At 42.4% G+C, this 19,343-nt stretch overlaps 1 protein-coding gene across 2 annotated transcripts in view; it reads right to left on the minus strand.

Moving 5' to 3' along the window:
• CEP97 (centrosomal protein 97kDa) overlaps positions 1 to 19,190 on the minus strand; it is a 38,019-nt gene extending 18,829 nt beyond the window's left edge. For both annotated transcript variants that reach the window (XM_011955032.1, XM_011955031.1), the window contains exons 1-6: positions 18,624 to 19,190; positions 16,621 to 16,763; positions 15,825 to 15,983; positions 14,107 to 14,208; positions 11,178 to 11,291; positions 10,465 to 10,631 (exon numbers count right to left, since the gene is read on the minus strand). In XM_011955032.1, coding sequence (XP_011810422.1) covers positions 10,465 to 10,631; positions 11,178 to 11,291; positions 14,107 to 14,208; positions 15,825 to 15,983; positions 16,621 to 16,763; positions 18,624 to 18,666 — 728 coding nt within the window. In that variant the 5' untranslated portion in view covers positions 18,667 to 19,190. The remainder of the gene's footprint in view (positions 1 to 10,464; positions 10,632 to 11,177; positions 11,292 to 14,106; positions 14,209 to 15,824; positions 15,984 to 16,620; positions 16,764 to 18,623) is intronic.
• Between the last annotated feature and the right edge of the window lie 153 nt (positions 19,191 to 19,343).

The raw sequence follows: 19,343 nt of genomic DNA on the forward strand, positions 1-19,343 counted from the left end.
TTTTTGGAGACGGAGTTTTGCTCTTGTTGCCAGGCTGGAGTGCAATGGTGCAATCTCAGCTCACTGCAACCTCCGCCTCCTGGGTTCAAGTGATTCTCCTACCTCAGCCTCCCAAGTAAGCTGGAATTACAGGCATGCACTACCACACCTAGCCAATTTCGTATTTTTAGTAGAGATGGGGTTTCACCATGTTAGTCAGCCTGGTTTTTAACTCCTGACCTCAGGTGATCCACCCACCTTGGCCTCCCAAAGTGCTAGGATTACAGGCATGAACCAATGTGCCTGGTCCTTTTTTTTTTCCTTTTTTTGAGAACTCTATCCATTCCTGTATAGTCTGGAGTGCTATTATGAATAGGGCTGCTGTGAACATGCATGTACATGTCTTTTGATAGACCTAAATAACTACTTCTATACAGTATACACGTGAAGTAAAATTGCTGGGTAACAGAGTATGTATGTACATTTAGCTTCAGTAGATACTTATAGTTTTTCAAAGTAGTTGTACCATTTATAGTTCTCTAAAGTGGTTTATGAGCATTCCAAATGCACCAAATCCTTAGTATTATCAGTCTTTTTTTTTTTTTGAGACAGAGTTTCACTTGTTGCCCAGGCTAGAGCGCAATGGCGTGATCTCAGCTCACTGCAACCTCTGCCCCCCAGGTTCAAGCGATTCTCCTGCCTCAGCCTCCCGGGTTCAAGTGATTCTCCTGCCTCAGCCTCCCAAGTACCTGGGATTACAGGCATGTGCCACCACACCCAGCTAAATCTTTTCATATTTTTAATAGAGACGGGGTTTCTCTGTGTTGGTCAGGCTGGTCTCGAACTCCTGAGCTCAAGTGATTCGCCCATCTCGGACTCCCAAAGTGCTAGGATTACAGGCATGAGCCACTGCACCTGGCCATCAGTCATTTTAATTCTGGTTATTCTAGCTGGGTGCAGTGGCTCAAATGTATAATCCCAGCATTTTGGGAGGCTGAGGTGGGAGGACTGCTCAAGCCCAGGAATTCAAGACCAGCTGGGGCAACATAGCAAAACCTTATCTGAACTAAACATTTAAAAATGAGCTGGGCACAGTGGTGTGTGCCTATAGTCCCAGCTACTTGGAAGGCTGAGACGGGACGTTCCCTTCAGCATAGGAGGTGGAGGTTGCAATGAGCTATGATCTTGCCACTGCACTCTAGCCTGGGAAACAGAGGGACACTCTGTCTTCAAAAAAAAAAAACTATTCTAGTGGAAGCTGGTTGAAGATGCCATAATAACCAGGAAAAAAAAAATTCTTCTGAATTATTAAAAAGTTACCATAATAGTTACTTCTAGGTAGGAGAGGAGTTACGACCAGAGGGGAACAAAGAGGATCTCTGGATGTTGGTTGTATTTTTTTTTTTCCCACTTTGTTGCCTAGGCTGGAATGCAGTGGTACAATTTCTTCTCACTGCAACATCCACCTCCCTGGCTTAAGCAATCCTCCCACCTCAGCCTTCTGAGTAGCTGGGACTACAGGCACACAGCACCACGCCCAACAAATTTTTTGTATTTTTTTGTAGAAACAGGGTTTCACCATATTGCCCAGACTGGTCTCAAACTCCTGGGCTCAAGCAATCCACCTACCTTGGCCTCCCAAGTAATGGGACTACAAGTGTGAGCCACCACGTGCGGCCATGCTCTATTCCTATTCTCTGAAGTGATAATAAGGATATTTTTAAATATTATTTTAAATATATATCTTAATTATAGCATACTTTTACAATTCTTAAAAATGTGTCTGAAAAAAAAGTTGCTATTGAGTTACCCTCCCATCTGTTCCTTCTCTTCCGTCTTCCTACACTTTTTTTTTTTTTTAATACTTTAAGTTCTGGGATACATGTGCAGAATATGCAGGTTTGTTACATAGGTATACACATGCCATGGTGGTTTGCTGCACCCATCAACTCATCATCTACATTAGGTATTTCTCCTAATGCTATCACTCCCCTAGCCCCACACCCAACAGGCCCCAGTGTGTGATGTTCCCCTCCCTGTGTCTATGTGTTCTCACTGTTCAACTCCCACTTATGAGTGAGAATGTGCAGTGTTTGGTTTTCTGTTCCTGTGTTAGTTTGCTGAGAATGATGGTTTCCAGCTTCATCCATGCTCCTGCAAAGGACATGAACTGATCCATTTTTATGGCTCCATAGTGTTCCATGGTGTATATGTGCCACATTTTCTTTATCCAGTCTATCATTGATGGGCATTTGGGTTGGTTCCAAGTCTTTGCTATTGTGAAACATACGTGTGCATGTGTCTTTATAGTAGAATGATTTATAATCCTTTGGGTATATACTCAGTAATGAGATTGCTGGGTCAAATGATATTTCGGGTTCTAGATCCTTGAGGAATTGCCACACTGTCTTCCACAATAACTGAACTAATTCACATGCCCACCAACAGTGTAAAAGTGTTCCTATTTCTTAACATCCTCTGCAGAATCTGTTTTTTTTTTTTTTTTTTTTTTTGAGACAGAGTCTCGCTCTGTCACCCAGGCTGGAGTGCAATAGGACAATCTTGGCTCACTGCAACCTCCACCTCCCGGGCTCAAGCAACTCTCCTACCTCAACGCCCTGAGTAGCTGGGATTACAGGTGTGTGCCACCACGCCCGGCTAATTTTTTTGTACTTTTAAAGAGACGGGGTTTCACCATGTTGGTCAACCTGGTCTTGAACTTCTGACCTCGTGATCCGCCTGCCTTGGACTCCCAAAGGGCTGGGATTACAGGTGTGAGCCACCACGCCCAGCCTGTTTCCTGATTTTTCAATGATCACCATTCTAACTGGTGTGAGATGGTATCTCATTGTGGTTTTGATTTGCATTTCTCTAATCAGTGATGATGAGCTTTTTTTATATGAGTGTTGGCCGCATAAATGTCTTCTTTTGAGAAATATCTGTTCATATCCTTTGCTCACTTTTTGATGGAGTTGTTTTTTTCCTATAAATTTGTTTAAGTTCTTTGTAGATTCTGGATACTGGCCCTTTGACAGACAGATAGATTGCAAACATTTTCTCCCATTCTGTAGGGTGCCTGTTCACTTTGATGATAGTTTCTTTTGCTGTGCAGAACCTCTTTAGTTTAATTAGATCCCATTTGTCAATTTTGGCTTTTGTTGCCATTGCTTTTGATGTTTTAGTCATGAAGTCTTTGCCCACGCCTATGTCCTGAATGGATTTGTCTTGGTTTTCTTTTAGGGTTTTTAGAGTTTTAGGTCTTACATTTGTCTTTAATCCATCTTGAGTTAATTTTTATATAAGGTATAAGGAAGGGGTCCAATTTCAGTTTTATGCATATGGCTAGCCAGTTTTCCCAATACCATTTATTAAATAAGGAATCCTTTCCTCATTGCTTATTTTTGTCAGGTTTGTCAAAGATCAGAGGGTTGTAGATGTGTGGTGTTATTTCTGAGGCCTCTGTTCTGTTCCATTGGTCTATATAACTGTTTTGGTACCAGTATCATGCTATTTTGGTTACTGTAGCCTTGTAATGTAGTTTGAAGTCAGGTGGCGTGATGCCTCCAGCTTCGTTCTTTTTGCTTAGGATTGTCTTGGCTATACAGTCTCTTTCTTGGTTCCATATGCAATTTCAAGTAGTTTTTCCTAATTCTGTGAAGAAAGTCAATGGAACCAGGTGGGGTGGCTCACGCCTGTAATCCCAGCACTTTGGGAGGCTGAGGCGGGTGGATCACCTGAGGTAGGGAGTTCGAGACCAGCCTGACCAACATGGAGAAACCCCATCTCTACTAAAAATACAAAATTAGCCAGGCGTGGTGGTGCATGCCTGTGATCCCAGCTACTAGGGAGGCTGAGGCAGGAGAATCGCTTGAACCCAGGAGGTGGAGGTTGTAGTGAGCCAAGATTGTGCTGTTGCACTCCAGCCTGGGCAATAAGAGTGAAACTCCATCTCAAAAAAATAGTCAATGGTAGTTTCATGGGGATAGCACTGAATCTATATATTACTTTGGGCAGTATGGCCATTTTCACAATATTGATTCTTCCTATCCATGAGCATGGAATGTTTTTCCATTTGTTTGTGCCCTCTCTTATTTCCTTGAGTGCTGGTTTGTAGTTCTCCTTGAAGAAGTCCTTCACATTCCTTGTAAGTTGTATTCCTAGGTATTTTAGTCTCTTTGTAGCAATTGTGAATGGAAGTTCACTCATGATTTGGCTCTCTGTTTGTCTATTATTGGTGTATAGGAATGCTTGTGATATTTGCACACTGATTTTGTATCCTGAGACTTTGCTGAAGTTGCTTATCAGCTCAAGGAGATTTTGGGCTGGAACGACGGGGTTTTCCAAATATACAATCATGTCATCTGCAAACACAGACAATTTGACTTCCTCTCTTCCTATCTGAATATCCTTTATTTGTTTCTCTTGCCTGACTGCCTTGGCCAAAACTTCCAATACTATGTTGAATAGGAGTGGTAAGAGAGGGCATCCTTGTCTTGTGACAGTTTTATTTATTTCTGCCTTAATTTCATTATGTACCCAGTAGTTATTCAGGAGCAGGTTGTTCAGTTTCCATGTAGTTGTGCGGTTTTGAGTGAGTTTCTTAATCTTGAGTTCTAATTTGATTGCACTGTGGTCTGAGAGACTGTTACGATTTCTGTTCTTTTGCATCTGCTGAGGAGTGTTTTATTTCCAATTATGCAGTCAATTTTAGAGTAAGTGTGATGTGGTGTTGAGAAGAATGTATATTCTGTTGATTTGGTGTGGAGAGTTCTGTAGATGTCTATTAGGTCTGCTAATAGATATTAGGTCTGCTTGGTCCAGAGCTGAGTTCAAGTTCTAAATATCTTTGTTAATTTTCTGTCTTATTGCTCTAATTTTGACAGTGGGGTGTTAAAGTCTCCCACTATTATTGTGTGGGAGTCTAAGTCTCTTTGTAGGTGTCCAAGAACTTGCTTTATGAATCTGGGTGCTCCTGTATTGGGTGCAAATAAATTTAGGATAGTTAACTCTTCTTGTTCCATTGATCCCTTTACCATTATGTAATGCCGTTGTCTTTTTGATACTTGTTGGTTTAAAGTTGGTTTTATCAGAGACTAGGATTGTAACCCCTGCTTTTTTTGTTTTTTTTTTTTTGCTTTCCATTTGTTTGGTAAATATTCTTCCATCTCGTTGAATCTATGTGTGTCTTTACACGTGAGATGCGTCTCCTGAGTGCAGCACACCAATGATTCTTGATTCTTTATCCAATTTGCCAGTCTGTGTCTTTTAATTGGGGCTAATAGCCCATTTACATTTAAGATTAATATTGTTGTGTGTGAATTTGATCCTGTCATTATGATATTCACTGGTTATTTTGCCCGTTCATTGATGCAGTTTCTTCGTAGTGTTCATGGTCTTTACAATTTGGCATGTTTTTGCAGTGGCTGGTACCGGTTTTTCCTTTCCATGTTTAGTGCTTCCTTCAGGGGCTCTTGTAAGGCAGGCCTAGTGGTAACAAAATCTCTCAGTATTTGCTTGCTATAAAGGATTTTATTTCTCCTTCACTTATGAAGCTTAGTTTGGCTGGATATGAAATTCTGGGTTGAAAATTCTTCTAAGAATGTTGAATATTGGCCCCCACTCTCTTCTGGCTTGTGGGGTTTCTGCAGAGAGATATGCTGTTAAGTCTGATGGGCTTCCCTTTATAACCCGACTTTACTCACTGGTTGCTCTTAACATTTTTTCCTTCATTTCAACCTTGGCAAATCTGACGATTATGTGTCTTGGGGTTGCTCTTCTCAAGGAGTATCTTTGTGGTGTTCTCTGTATTTCCTGAATGTGAATGTTGACCTGTCTTGCTAGGTTGGGGACATTCTCCTGGATAATATCCTGAAGAGTGTTTTCTAACTTGGCTCCATTCTCCCTGTCACTTTCAGATACACCAATCAAATATAAGTTTGGTCTTTTCATATAATCCCATATTTCTTGGAGGCTTTGTTCATTCCTTTTCATTGTTTTTTCTCTCATCTTGTCTTCACGCTTTATTTCATTAAGTTGATCTTCAATCTCTGATATCCTTTCTTCCTCTTGACCAATTCGACTAATGATACTTGTATATGCTTCACAAAGTTCTCGTGCTGTATTTTGCAGCTCCATCAGGTCATTTATGTTCTTCTCTAAACTGGTTATTCTAGTTAGCAATTCCTCTAACCTTTTTTCAAGGTTCTTAGCTTCCTTGCATTGGGTTAGAACATGCTCCTTTAGCTTGGCGGAGTTTGTTATTACCCACCTTCTGAAGCCTCCTTCTGTCAATTTGTGAAACTCATTCTCCATCCAGCTTTGTTCTTTTGCTGGCAAGGAGTTGTGATCCTTTGGGGGAGAAGCAGCATTCTGGTTTTTGGAATTTTCAGCCTTTTTGCGCTGGTTTTTCCTCATCTTCGTGGATTTATCTACCACTGGTCTTTGATGTTGGTGACCTTCAGATGGGGTTTTTGTGGGGACTTCCTTTTTGTTGATGCTGATGCTATTCCTTTCTGTTTGTTAGTTTTCCTTCTAATAGTCACGCCCCTCTGCTGCAGGTCTACTGGAGTTTGCTGGACATCCACTACAGACCGTTTGCCTGGCTCTCACCAGCGGAGCCTGCAGAACAGCAAAGACTGCTGCCTGTTCCTTCCTCTGGAAGCTTCATCCTAGAGGGGCACCCACCAAATGCCAGCCGGAGCTCTCCTATATGAGGTGTCTGTCAACCCTTGCTGGGAGATGTCTCCCAGTCAGGAGGCACGGGGATCAGGGACCCACTTGAGGAGGCAGTCTGTCCCTTAGCAGAGCTGAAGTGCTGTGCTGGGAGATCCACTGCTCTCTTCGGAGCCAGGAGGCAGGAACGTTTAAGCCTGCTGAAGCTGCGCCCACAGCTGCCCCTTCCCCCAGGTGCTCTGTCCCTGGGAGATGGGGAATTTTCTCTATAAGCCCCTGACTGGGCCTACTGCCTTTCTTTCAGAGATGTTCTGCCCAGAGAGGAGGAATCTAAAGAGGCAGTCCAGCTCCAGCAGCTTTGCTGAGCTGCGGTGGGCTCTGCCCAGTTTGAACTTGCAGGAGGTTTTGTTTACACTGTGAGGGGAAAACCACCTATTCAAGCCTCAGTAAAGACAGATGCCCCTCGCCCAGCAAGCTCGAGCATCCCAGGTCGACTTCAGACTGCTATACTGGCAGCAAGAATTTCATCCCTGTGTATCTTAGCTTGCTGGGCTCTGTGGGGGTGGGATCCGCTGCACTAGACCACTTGGCTCCCTAGCTTCAGCCCCCTTTCCAGAGGAGTGAATGGTTCTTTCTCACTGGTGTTCCAGGCGCCACTGGGGTAGGAAAAAAAAACTCGTACAGCTAGCTCGGTCTCTGCCCAACAGCCGCCCACTTTTGTGCTTGAAACCCAGGGCCCCAGCAGCACAGGCACCTGGTGTGCGGGGTTGCGAAGACCATGAGAAAAGCATAGTATCTGGGCCAGAGTACACTGTTCCTCCCAGCACAGTCCCTCACAGATTCCCCTGGCTAGGGGCAGGAGTTCCCTGACCCCTTGTGCTTCCCAGGTGAGGCAACGCCCCACCCTGCTTCTGCTCACCCTCCGTGGGCTGCACCACTGTCTAGCCAGTCCCAATGAGATGAGCTGGTACCTCAGTTGGAAATGTATAAATCACCCGCCTTCTGTGCTGATCTTGCTGGGAGTTGCAGACCGGAGCTGTTGCTATTCAGCCATCTTGCCAGCCACCCCCTAACACTTCTTTAGTGCTGGATGACCACCAGAGAGAGAGGCTACCCCAGGTGGGAGCCCACTCTTCCCTATCTCCTGAAGTCTCTGAAATTAAATGTTTGCAAAGCATTATGGAGAAAGCTCAAAAAATATTCAAATTCACTTTATTTTTTATTTTTATTTTTTTTGAGACAGAGTCTCGCTCTGTCACCCAGGTTGGAGTGCAGTGGCCGGATCTCAGCTCACTGCAAGCTCCGCCTCCCGGGTTTACGCCATTCTCCAGCCTCCCGAGTAGCTGGGACTACAGGTGTCCGCCACCTCACCTGGCTAGTTTTTTTTGTATTTTTTAGTAGAGACGGGGTTTCACTGTGTTAGCCAGGATGGTCTCGATCTCCTGACCTCGTGATCTGCCCGTGTTGGCCTCCCAAAGTGCTGGGATTACAGGCTTGAGCCACTGCGCCCGGCCGATTCAAATTCACTTTAAAGTCACTTGGAATAAAACCATTTCCACAGTATAGAAACACAGACTTTTTTAATCATTATTTATCCAATCAATAAATATTTTCTGCCTCCTTTAACACTCTCTTTAGTTTCAACAAACTCTTCAACCTTTAGTCTCTATCCTTATAAAATAATACCATTTATTAAGCACCTACTGTATGACCAGTCTTATGTTCTATACATCATCCTTAATCCTAACATCCATGAAAGCTAGGTAGTACTGCTGTTCACATTTTACAGATGAGGAAACTTAGGCTCAGAAAAGCCCTAAGGAACTTGACAAGGCCACACAGCTAATAGATAGCAGAGAAAAAAGTGAAGCTTTCCCCTGTCTCTTGCAACCAGGTCTCACCTCTTTGTGGGTCTCTCTTTACACCAAACCTTTATCTCTGCCCACATCACCATGCTGCCTCTCAGACATGAAAATGTTGCCAGTACTACTCCCATAGAAAAAGTCAACAACTGTAGAGAGGATTATCCAAGTAAACCCATACTCCAGATCTAGAACTAGTCACAGTTTGAAACAAAATAAGGTTTATTCTCAGAGCAACATTAATAGCAGGAAAAAAAAAGCCACCCTTTCCAGTAGGCAAACTAGACCTGACATATGTCCCTCACCTTACACCAGCACCACCACTATCTAGCTCTTGGCTGCCATTCCTCACGGCCCCCTGCTTTACTCAGAAACTATGCAAAACAGCAGAGAGACAGAGAAGGGAGACACACTCTGTAATCTACCACCCATCCTCCCATTGGGAAACTCCTGAAATAACTACTGTCTGTAGTAGAGAAGAACACAAAAAGGTGATGGAGAATGTATGTGTTGAGTCCATAATGCATGTGTATATGTACTGAGAGGAAAAAGTGAAATGAAGCATAGTAGAGAGAATAAAGTCATCTCAACTTTCACTGTCCCAATTCCACTCCCTCCTTCCCATATCCTAGTTCCTTACCTCCCCTAAAGCTCTCATTCCACCGATCATGTACCAGGGTCCAGAAGACTCCATTCTGCAGGGATCCCAGCTCCAAGCCACAGAAACTATTAATGATCTACAGATGGGGGAAATCTTGCTTCTGCTGCCTCACAGGTATAAGAAGGGGAGGACCTGGCCAGGCGCGGTGGCTCACACCTGTAATCCCAACACTTCAGGAGGCTGAGGTGGGTGGATCACCTGAGGTCAGGAGTTCGAGACCAGCTTAAACAACATGGAGAAACCCTGTCTCTACTAAAAATACAAAAGTAGCTGGGCGTGGTGACACATGCCTCTAATTCCAGCTTCTTAGGAGGCTGAGGCAGAAGAATCGCTTGAACCCAGGAGGTGGAGGTTGCAATGAGCGGAGATCACGCCATTGCACTCCAGCCTGGGCAACAAGAGTGAAACTCCGTCTCAAAAAGAGAAAAAAGGAGAAGAGGACCAATCACCATGTCTGCTACTAGTTCCAAATTAAAACTCTGCATTTTCCCAGAGTTATCATTATAATGGGTATTTGGAGAATTCTACGATGTTACTAATACTGCCCTTACATGACATTTGGGGCTGGAAGATAAATAGAAAATAAAATGAAAAAAAAATACAGCCCCTATATATGTGAAAGATTCATATATTACAAGCTTTTGCGAGACTGATCTGAGACCCTACACAGGATCTATAACATGATGGTTTTAAGCAAAAGTGCTCCAAGCTCCAAACAACTGATTAACAAAAGAATTTTTAGAAATCAGATTGTTGTATGTAGGGCACTAAGACTACTAGCTCCAACCTCTGGGGCCGAGATTTCTTTTTTTTTTTTTTCAGAGACAGGGTCTCACTCTGTCACCCAAGGTAGAGTGCAATGATACAACCATAGCTAACTGTTAACATTAAATTCCTGGGCTCAAGCAACCCTCCCACCTCAGCTTCCTAAGCAGCTAGGACTATAGGTGTGTACCACCATGCCCAGCTAATTTTTTTTTTTTTTAGAGATGCGTTCTCCCTATGTTGCCCAGGCTGGTCTCAAACTCCTGGGCTCAAGCGATCCTCCTGCCTTGGATTTCCAAAGTGCAAGGATTACTGGCATTAGCCACTGCACCACGCCAATATTTATCTCTTACCCTTTTTAGGAAATGACAAAAAATCCTAAATGACCAGCAGATAGTCTGCTATATGACTGCACTAATACTCCTGATTTCTAAATGCACATTTTAAGAAATACTCTGTTAATCTGTAGTAAACTAGAAATGGTCTTTTCAGTAACATTTGTGATGTTAAAGAGGGCATGTTCACCTTTCCTTCTGAGAAATCACATATCCATCTAGGACTCTGAGGTTTAAGCACCAGCTGACGATGTACGGCCGATAGTCAAATCCTGGGATGGATGGTGTTGCCATCACACAAGGATTGTTCATAATCGACAACTGTTCCAATTCAGTTAAGGATGCCAAAAAAGAGATCTGGAACAAAAAATATTTTTGTTGAACAAAAGGACTATTCAGTGTCAAGCACAAGGTTTCCACTGATTACACATCTTTGGCAGCATTTGAGAATGTGATAATTTCCCTCTTGTTCTGAAAAGTGACAAATGTCCATTGACTTCCAAAGTTTCAACAATATAGCCATCTGTCCCTGCTGCACAAAATCCCTTGGCAAGTATCAGCACTGTTTCCTAGCAGAAATAACCCTATTTTAAAAACATCACAGCAGCCAGGAAATGTGGACAGGGAGTCTTATAAACCCTTATAACATAGATGTCCCTCTACCATCAGTTGCCTCCCAATGGAATGATAATTACAGCTTTACAAAGGAAATTAGACCTTAATGACCCACTGACACTAAGGAAAAGTGGAAAGAAAAATAACGATCATCTAGAGTCAAGCGTTTCATCTGAATGGCAGTTTCTTCCAAGATGCTCACAGTCTAAAAGTAAGCTCACAACTCTTTCCTGTGTCTTTCCTAGGCTTTGAACTTCCTGAATCTCACAAAATACTCTCAAATTTTACCTCATTTAAGTCTCGGATTTCATTTTCTGCCAAAGAAAGTATAGCAAGACTTCTGGGTAGGTAAGCAGGTGCCATTCTAAGAGAGGTGATGATGTTTCCATGTAAAAGCAGGGTCTTGAAAGTAAAAACAGTATGAATTACAAATGAAAAGATTACAAATAAATTGGCCTATTGTGACAACACCAAAGTGGTACATATAAGAATAAAGGAATCTACTTTATTTTATTTCTCATCACACACAAATCAAAGACTGTTAATGCTACAAGGGTCCTTGATGATCTTCTGGTCCAACTCTGCTTTCATATCAACATCCTAATGATATTTTAAAGACTTGTCCAAAAACACATGCTTGGCATAGCAACTAGGCATGCTGTGAGATTTAAGTTATGAGCAATTTCTAACACACTTGTTCATTTTCTTTTAAAATATCAAAATAGAGGCCACCACTTGCATTGTAATCCCAGCATTTTGCGAGGCCAAGGAGGAAGGACTGCTTGAGCCCAGGAGTTTGAGACTGGTCTGGACAACATAGTGAGACCTGGTCTCTACTAAAAATCAAAAAATTAGCCAGGCATGATGGGGTGCACCTGTAGTTCCAGCTACTGGGGGTGCTGAGGTAGGAGGATCACTTGAGCCCGAGAGGTTGAGGCTACAGTAAGCCATGACTGCACCACTGCACTTCAGCCTGGGTGACAGCAAGACTCTGGTGTCTCAAATTAAAAAAAAAAAAAAAAAAAAAGTCATTAAAACCACAAATAAAGCAAATTTTCCAAAAAAGAGAGTGATAACCTACAACCATAATTGCAACTGTATTCTCTAGGTAACTAAAAACGAGGGGAAGGTAGAATGTGTTACTTGCAGACAAAGCTGACTCATATTAAGTCAGCAACAACCAAGAATAAACCCAAAACTGAACACCCAGGATTCTGATCAGATAAACAGGCTTCTATTCCAGCAAAAAAAAAAAAATTCAGTCATCTTTGGTTCATTTGAATTCCCTTAGCATCTATCAGAACAGTATCTGGCTACATCAAATTGTTTAGAATAATTATTGCTAAAAATGATTTCTGCTAAAGTCTGGGAAAAACTGAACTAAGACACTGCTTCTAGGGCTTAATGAATATATCTGATGTTATCTGATGCTAATAATATACAGTGAGGCAACTATATTTAAAACGTCCTACATATGTTTTTCAAGACTGTGATTTCAACTATTACTTATTTGACTTCATGATACATTCCCCTCCATAAAAAGTGCTATATGCTACATGTTTTTTTTTAAGTGAAATTAATTTTGACAATTAACTAACACCTATTACTTTAAAAGCAGCAATCCTGAATGCAAAAAAAAAAAAAAAACAGACTTGGGACCGAGCACCGTGGCTCAAGCCTGTAATCCCAACATTTTAGGAGGCCAAGGCAGGTGGATAACAAGGTCAGGAGTTCAAGACCACCCTAGCCAACATGGTGAAATGCCATCTCTACTAAAAATACAAAAATTAGCTGGGCGTGGTGATGTGCACCTGTAGCCCCAGCTACTCAGGAAGCTGAGGCAGGAGAATCGCTTGAACCTGAGAGGCAGAGGTTGCAGTGAGCCGAGATTGCACCACTGCACTCCAGTCTGGGTGACAGAGCAAGACTCTGTCTCAAAAACAAAAAAAACAAAAAAAACAGACTTGGTCAGCTCAGTGGCTCATGCCTGTAATCCTAGCACTTTGAGAGGCTGAGGCAGAAGGACTGCTTGATTCCACATGTTTGAGACCAGTCTAGACAACATAGTAAGATCTCATCTCTGGCCAGGTGCAGTGGCTCAGGCTTCTAATCAAAACACTTTGGGAGGCCAAGGCAGGAGGATCATGTGAGGTCAGGAGTTCAAGATTAGCCTGGTCAATGTGGTGAACCCTGCCTCTACTAAAAATACAAAAAATTAGCCAGTTGTGGTGGTTGTCGCCTATAATCCCAGCTACTCGGGAGGCTGAGGCAGAAGTATCACTTGAACACAGGAGGCAGAGGCTGCAGCGAGCCAAGATAGTACCACTGCACTCCAGCTCGGGTGACAGAGCAGAACTCCATCTAAAAAAAAAAAAAAGATCTCATCTCTACAAACACTCAAAAAATTAGCTGGGTGTGGTGATGTACACATGCCTATGGTCCTAGCTACTTGGGAGGCTGAGGTGAAAGGATCACGTGAGCCTGGGAGGTCGAGTAAGATTCTACTACTACACTCCAGCCTGGGTGACAGAGCAAGACTGTTTGTTTCAAAAAAAAATAAAGACAGACTCAAATTCAGGAATGATTAATCTCAACCTCACCAAACATTATGTATATACAGTAACTAAAGCTACTAGCATTGGTTGGTTGGGCATAGAGGGAATTACACCATTCATTGTTCAGAGAATGGTAAATAAAATTAACCTTAACTACAATGACCAGTTTCACATAAAATAAATCAGTTATAGAACTAACAACAAAAAGTTTCATACTTAATTTCTGGTATTCTAACATAATTCCTTTTTTTTTTTTTTTTTTGAGACTGAGTCTCACTCTGTTGCTCAGGCTAGAGTGCTGTGACCCAATCTCGGGTCACCACAACCTCCACCTCCTGGGCTCATCCAATCCCACTTCAGCTGAGTAGCTGGGACTACAGGCTAACACCACTATGCCCCACTAATTTTTTGTATTTTTAGTAGAGATGGGGCTTTGTCATCTTGCCCAGGCTGGTCTTGAACTTCTGAGCTCAAACCATCCACTCACCTCAGCCTCCCAAAGTGCTGGGATTACAGGCATGACCCACCGTGCCCAGCCCATAATTCTTAGCATAAAGAAAGCAATCTGCTCATACACGGCAGGCTAATTTTAGGTCAATGAGATTACTTTCTCTTGGTATTTTGCTATAAAACTTCACAAATGACATAGAAAACATACTTACTTTCAGGGATACCAATTTAGATAGATCACCTATCTGGGATATGTTATTGTCTGATAAATCGAGATGCTGTAGAGCTGTGCAGCTATTGATCTGTTCCATGGCCTATCACAAGAAAAGCATCGCATTATTTAATGAAAACAAAATCAAAAAATAAAATTATTCCCTAGTTCTTTGCAGCTGAAAGAGTGTCTTACCTCCTCTTATTACTAGAAGCAGAGTAGAACAACTTAGCAAGAGAAAAGGGGCAGTACTAACAGAATTTAGTAGATTGTCAGGTTATAAACTTATACTTTCATTATCTCTCTATGAGTAGACGGCTACCAAGTAGTTCATATCATCTAAGATCTTTACAGCTTGAAGAAACCAAAGTAATGGCCAGGCGCTATGGCTCATGCCTGTAATCCCAGCACTTTGGGAGGCCGAGGTGGGTGGAGAGCCTGAGGTCAGGAGTTCGAGACCAGCCTGGCCAACATGGTGAAACTCTGTCTCTACTAAAAAAATACAAAAAATTAGCCAGGCATGGTGGGCAGGTGCCTGTAATCCCAGCTACTCAGGAGGCTGAGGCAGGAGAATCGCTTAAACCCAGGAGGCGGAGGTTGCAGTGAACTGAGATCGTGCCACTGCACTCCAGCCTGGGCAATAAGAGCAAAACTCCGTCTCAAAAAAAAAAAAAGAAAGAAAGAAACCATAGTAATAATATATGACAGTTGGTGGTATAGAACAGAGTTTACAAGTTTAGATTAAAAGCAAACAGCCTGGATTTACATTCTGGCCCTGCGACTTCCTAGCTATGTGACCTTGAGCTAGTTACTTAACTTCTCTGTGCTTCAGTTTCTTCACTTTTTTTTTTTTTTTTTTGAGACGGAGTCTCGCTCTGCCGCCCAGACTGGAGTGCAGTGGCCGGATTTCAGCTCGCTGCACGCTCCGCCTCCTGGGTTTAGGCCATTCTCCTGCCTCAGCCTCCCGAGTAGCTGGGACTACAGGCGCCCGCCACGTCGTCCGGCTAGTTTTTTGTATTTTTAGTAGAGACGGGGTTTCACCATGTTAGCCAGGATGGTCTCGATCTCCTGACCTCGTGATCCGCCCGTCTCGGCCTTCCAAAGTGCTGGGATTACAGGCCTGAGCCACCGCGCCCGGCCGTTTCTTCACTTTTATAACATGCATAATATCTATACCTACTTCATAGGCTGTCACGAGATTGAATAAGTTAATACAGATAAATGCTTAGAACAGTAGCTCATATACATTAATGGCTTAATAAAAGGCAGCTATTGGTATCATTTAATCTAGTCCTCTCAGCTAGCATGCCAAAAAATAAGACACAGAAATATGTATTGATGTACCCAAAATTACACAGTTACTAAGCAGTGGAAGTAGGTCTAGAATTCAGATCTTCTGACTTTTAAAACTGTATATTCTCCCTTATAGCATTAAACATTTACTTAAAGCTTAATTCAGCATGATATAGTCTCCCTCCTAAACACTCTGGTTTGATCTACTTTTTTCTAAGTACAATATAGATTCTTTGTTCACATTTAAAAGGATATTATGCCATATTATATGTTTCAAAATGAGATTTATTTTTAGTTTATTTTAACAGAGATTAAAGCTGGAGAGTAGGAATGGGTACTTTCACTTTTTAATTTGACTTATTTCTATACTGCTTGAATTTTTTTTTTATGCAGAACAGTTTTGTAAACAAAAAAGAAACCATTCACCTTAAGATTATTTCCTGCCAAATTCAGCCATTCCAGATGAACTAGTTCCTTTAGCCCTTCCACACAGCCAATGCTATTATGAGGCAAATTTAATACGCGAAGCAACGTCAGCTTGGCCACACCCATCATCCGAACCAGCCGATTATTAGCCACTGATAACTGTAAAAAGGAAACATTGTTATTTTTAGGAATCACATACATAAAATATTTCACATTAAAGTGATTTAAAAGGTTTTAGACGGCCAAACACTCTCAAACTCCTTTTGTACATTTCACACATATTGTCTAAATATTCTACAGTATGACTATCAGTTTTTTGTTATTCTTCCTGGGCAATAGAAAATACAGATAAAGCTGAGCAATCAGACCTCCTCCAACTACTAAGACATTTTTAACACAGCAACAACTTGAGAATGTAAGTTCCACGAGAATAGTGTTCTTAAACTCTCAGTCAAAACTTAATACAGTGCCAGACATATAAGAGGGACTCAGTAGCCATTTCTTGAATGAAGGAATGAATGAACTCTTTACCCCTATCATGGGGTAAAAGGTTACCTTAGTAACACAGTATTTTGCCAAAGTAAAATGCTTCGTTTTCTTAACAATGCTTCTTTTTCTAATTTACTCTCAATGTAGTAAACGTATGTTCATCTTCAGAAGAAACTGTCATGTAAAAATTTAAGGCAACAATCACTGCTTTCTAGGCCTGCACAGTTACTTTTTCTCAGGTTATTTTATTGTTTTGTTTAATAATAAATTGATCCTACGTCACCATTTCCCAGATTGCAATACCTACCTGTATTAATCGTTTGCATTTCTCCAGATTTTCCAATTTAATAATCTGATTTTTATCCAGAATCAAAGTGTGAATATCAGCTTCACAGGGTAAATTTGGACCTAATTTCTGTAGTCCCTGCCCTGACCAATTGACCACTGATCCTTGAAAAGAAACAGAAATGTTAGAAAACACAAACAAAATAAAACATGTACAACAGCTGAGCACAGGGGTGGAATTATAAAATATCTATGCCATTTCAAGTTAAAAAAAACAGTAGAGCATAATATCAACATTGTAAAATTAAAGCAATCTTGAGTTCTAAATGACCAGATTGAATTACTCATTTTTCTTCAGAAATATCAAATTAAAACTACATTTGTGATATTCTCCTCGTTTCTATACTTTGGAAATCATATACATTTAAATATGAATGATTACTTCCATTTGTTGTGCCTAAGTAATGATACTATTGTTTAAATGTTACTAAACTTTTGACTGCGATCCACCAGCTTACAGCCTAACTACCAACATACTCTACAGTGCCCAAACTGTGATTTTGAAAATCAAAGTATAGTTCAACTAATTCTCCCATAAAATAGGATAATACACCCATTTTGCTAGCTTGATCCATGAGAATTAAAAGAGAAACCATATGAATAGTACTTAGCCCCATTCCTGCCACAGGGCACTCAATAAAGCACTTTAGGATAACATAGACGTTCAAACCCTGGTTCCACCAGTTAACCATTGTGGTATATTAGGCAAATTATTGTTTTCTTTTGGGCTCACTTTTCTACTCTGTAAAGTGGGGATAATACCTGCCTTATAAATGTAGTTCTACAGAGAAAATAAGATAATGTAAAACAAAAAGAAAAAAAAAAGCGCTGAGAACATCGTCTGGGTCATACAAAGTGCTCTGTAAATGTTAACTGTTATTAATAGTTAAGTAGACCTGATGGGCTTGAGAGGTGTGGTTTAAGAAAAGCCGATCTCCAAAGAGGGCGGGACCAGAGAAACGGCCAATTTCAAATTTACACCCAGATCAGGACTACTGCAGGAAATAATTACACCAGATTGCTCTCGTGGAGGATTTCAACGTTTTCCCATTGTCTAATGGCTCTTAGCATGTGAGGAGTTGTGAGCCCCTCTGAAAATCTGATGAAAGCGGTGTGCTGTCTCAGAAGGGTGCACAGCTTTTGTACACAATTCCAAGGGGTCGACAGAGAGGTCTGAGAACCATCCACCAACTCTTCCCCCAAGAATTTACGGCTCCCAGAAGATGCACTCCTGGTCTAAGCCATGAAAACGGGCCTCGACCCCTGGGCCCTGCCCCGGATTTAGGACTGACCGCTGCCAAGCCTCGGAGTTGTAACCAAAACAAAAGGAGCTCGCGTCCGGCGCCCCAAAGAGGCAGGTATCTTCAGGCCACAGAAGCACCCACACACTCCTGTGCTCCACTGGGCAGCGACCAAACTCAATCCTAGGACCCGTGTGTACAACAAGGAGTACAGAACTGTGGGCTCTGGATCCTCCCCTAGATTTTATCACAGCCACTGGCCACCTGCGAGAAAGGGTTCAAAGCCAGTCTAGTCAGTGGTCTCTGAGGGAAGGTTTTCCTGAACGTTCCAGGAACCAAGGAGAGGGGAATGTGTGAAGCGAAAGAGGGAGATCCCAAACATTTCGCTTAGGCACCCAGGACTCAAAGTAAATGGCCAAGAAAGGTCATCGCAGCCCGAAATCCACCGCCTCCTCAGCATTGGGAGCGCGGGAGTCAAGGCGCCGGGCCGCGCGAAGGCTTCTGGGGGCTGTAGTCCCCCGCTCGGCCCTCACCGCGACACCGGAGAGCTGGGCACTGCAGGCGAACTACAACTCCCAGAGGGTAGCGCGCCTCCGCGACGACCACAGAGCCGCATCAAAAGAACTGGTCCAGAACTGCAGCTCTAAACCTAGGCTTTCTCCTCTCCACCGTTTAATTCAGTTCCATGGAGTAAACCTTAGGACTCGGGTAGTGATCGCCTTACCTTCTCCGGGAGGCAAAGCCGCGTCCACGCGCGCCACCGCCATACTTGCTGCTTGCTAATAATGCCAGGCAACCGTCCTCCCGCGGCTCTGTGGAGCTTGTAGTCTGAAGGAGAGAGCCGGAAACTATAACTCCCAGGATGCACGGCTCCCAGACGGCCCAATTGGCTGCTTACGCCTAATGATGTGAAGCTGGGGTTAGAATCTGAGGGTAGTGGGGTTAGAATCTGAGGGTAGTGAGCTCAGGGACGCTGGCCCACTCGCTGATTTGACAGATGAGTTAACTGCGTTATTAGATGATCATTTCACTTCCTTGTCCAGGTGTTTGCGAAATTTGACACTTTTACCGTCGGGATGATTGTAAGGAAGCTACTTAATGCAGACTGAATTTGACAACTCATTGCTGGAAGTCTCTGTGGGAGCTGCTCCATTCTTTTGATAATTGTGAATAAGTTGAAAGTTTTCAACTCCGCTATAGGAATGACCGATCTTGTTGAGATCATAAAAGTGGATACATTTTATTTGAAAAATTAGTTAAGTAAAAGTAAAGTATGCCGAAATAGAAACTTTTACACAGTATTTTTAAGTGATCGTTCTTGAATATTTGACAAATCTTTTGACTTAGGGGTATAAATATGAACCAAGAACTTTTCCAGGGAGTATTCAAAATAACTTTAAAATATAATCTGCAGGCCGAGCGCGGTGGCTCACGCCTGTAATCC

Source organism: Colobus angolensis, unplaced genomic scaffold (assembly GCF_000951035.1).
Source record: "Colobus angolensis palliatus isolate OR3802 unplaced genomic scaffold, Cang.pa_1.0 Scaffold393, whole genome shotgun sequence".
NCBI lineage: Eukaryota > Metazoa > Chordata > Mammalia > Primates > Cercopithecidae > Colobus > Colobus angolensis.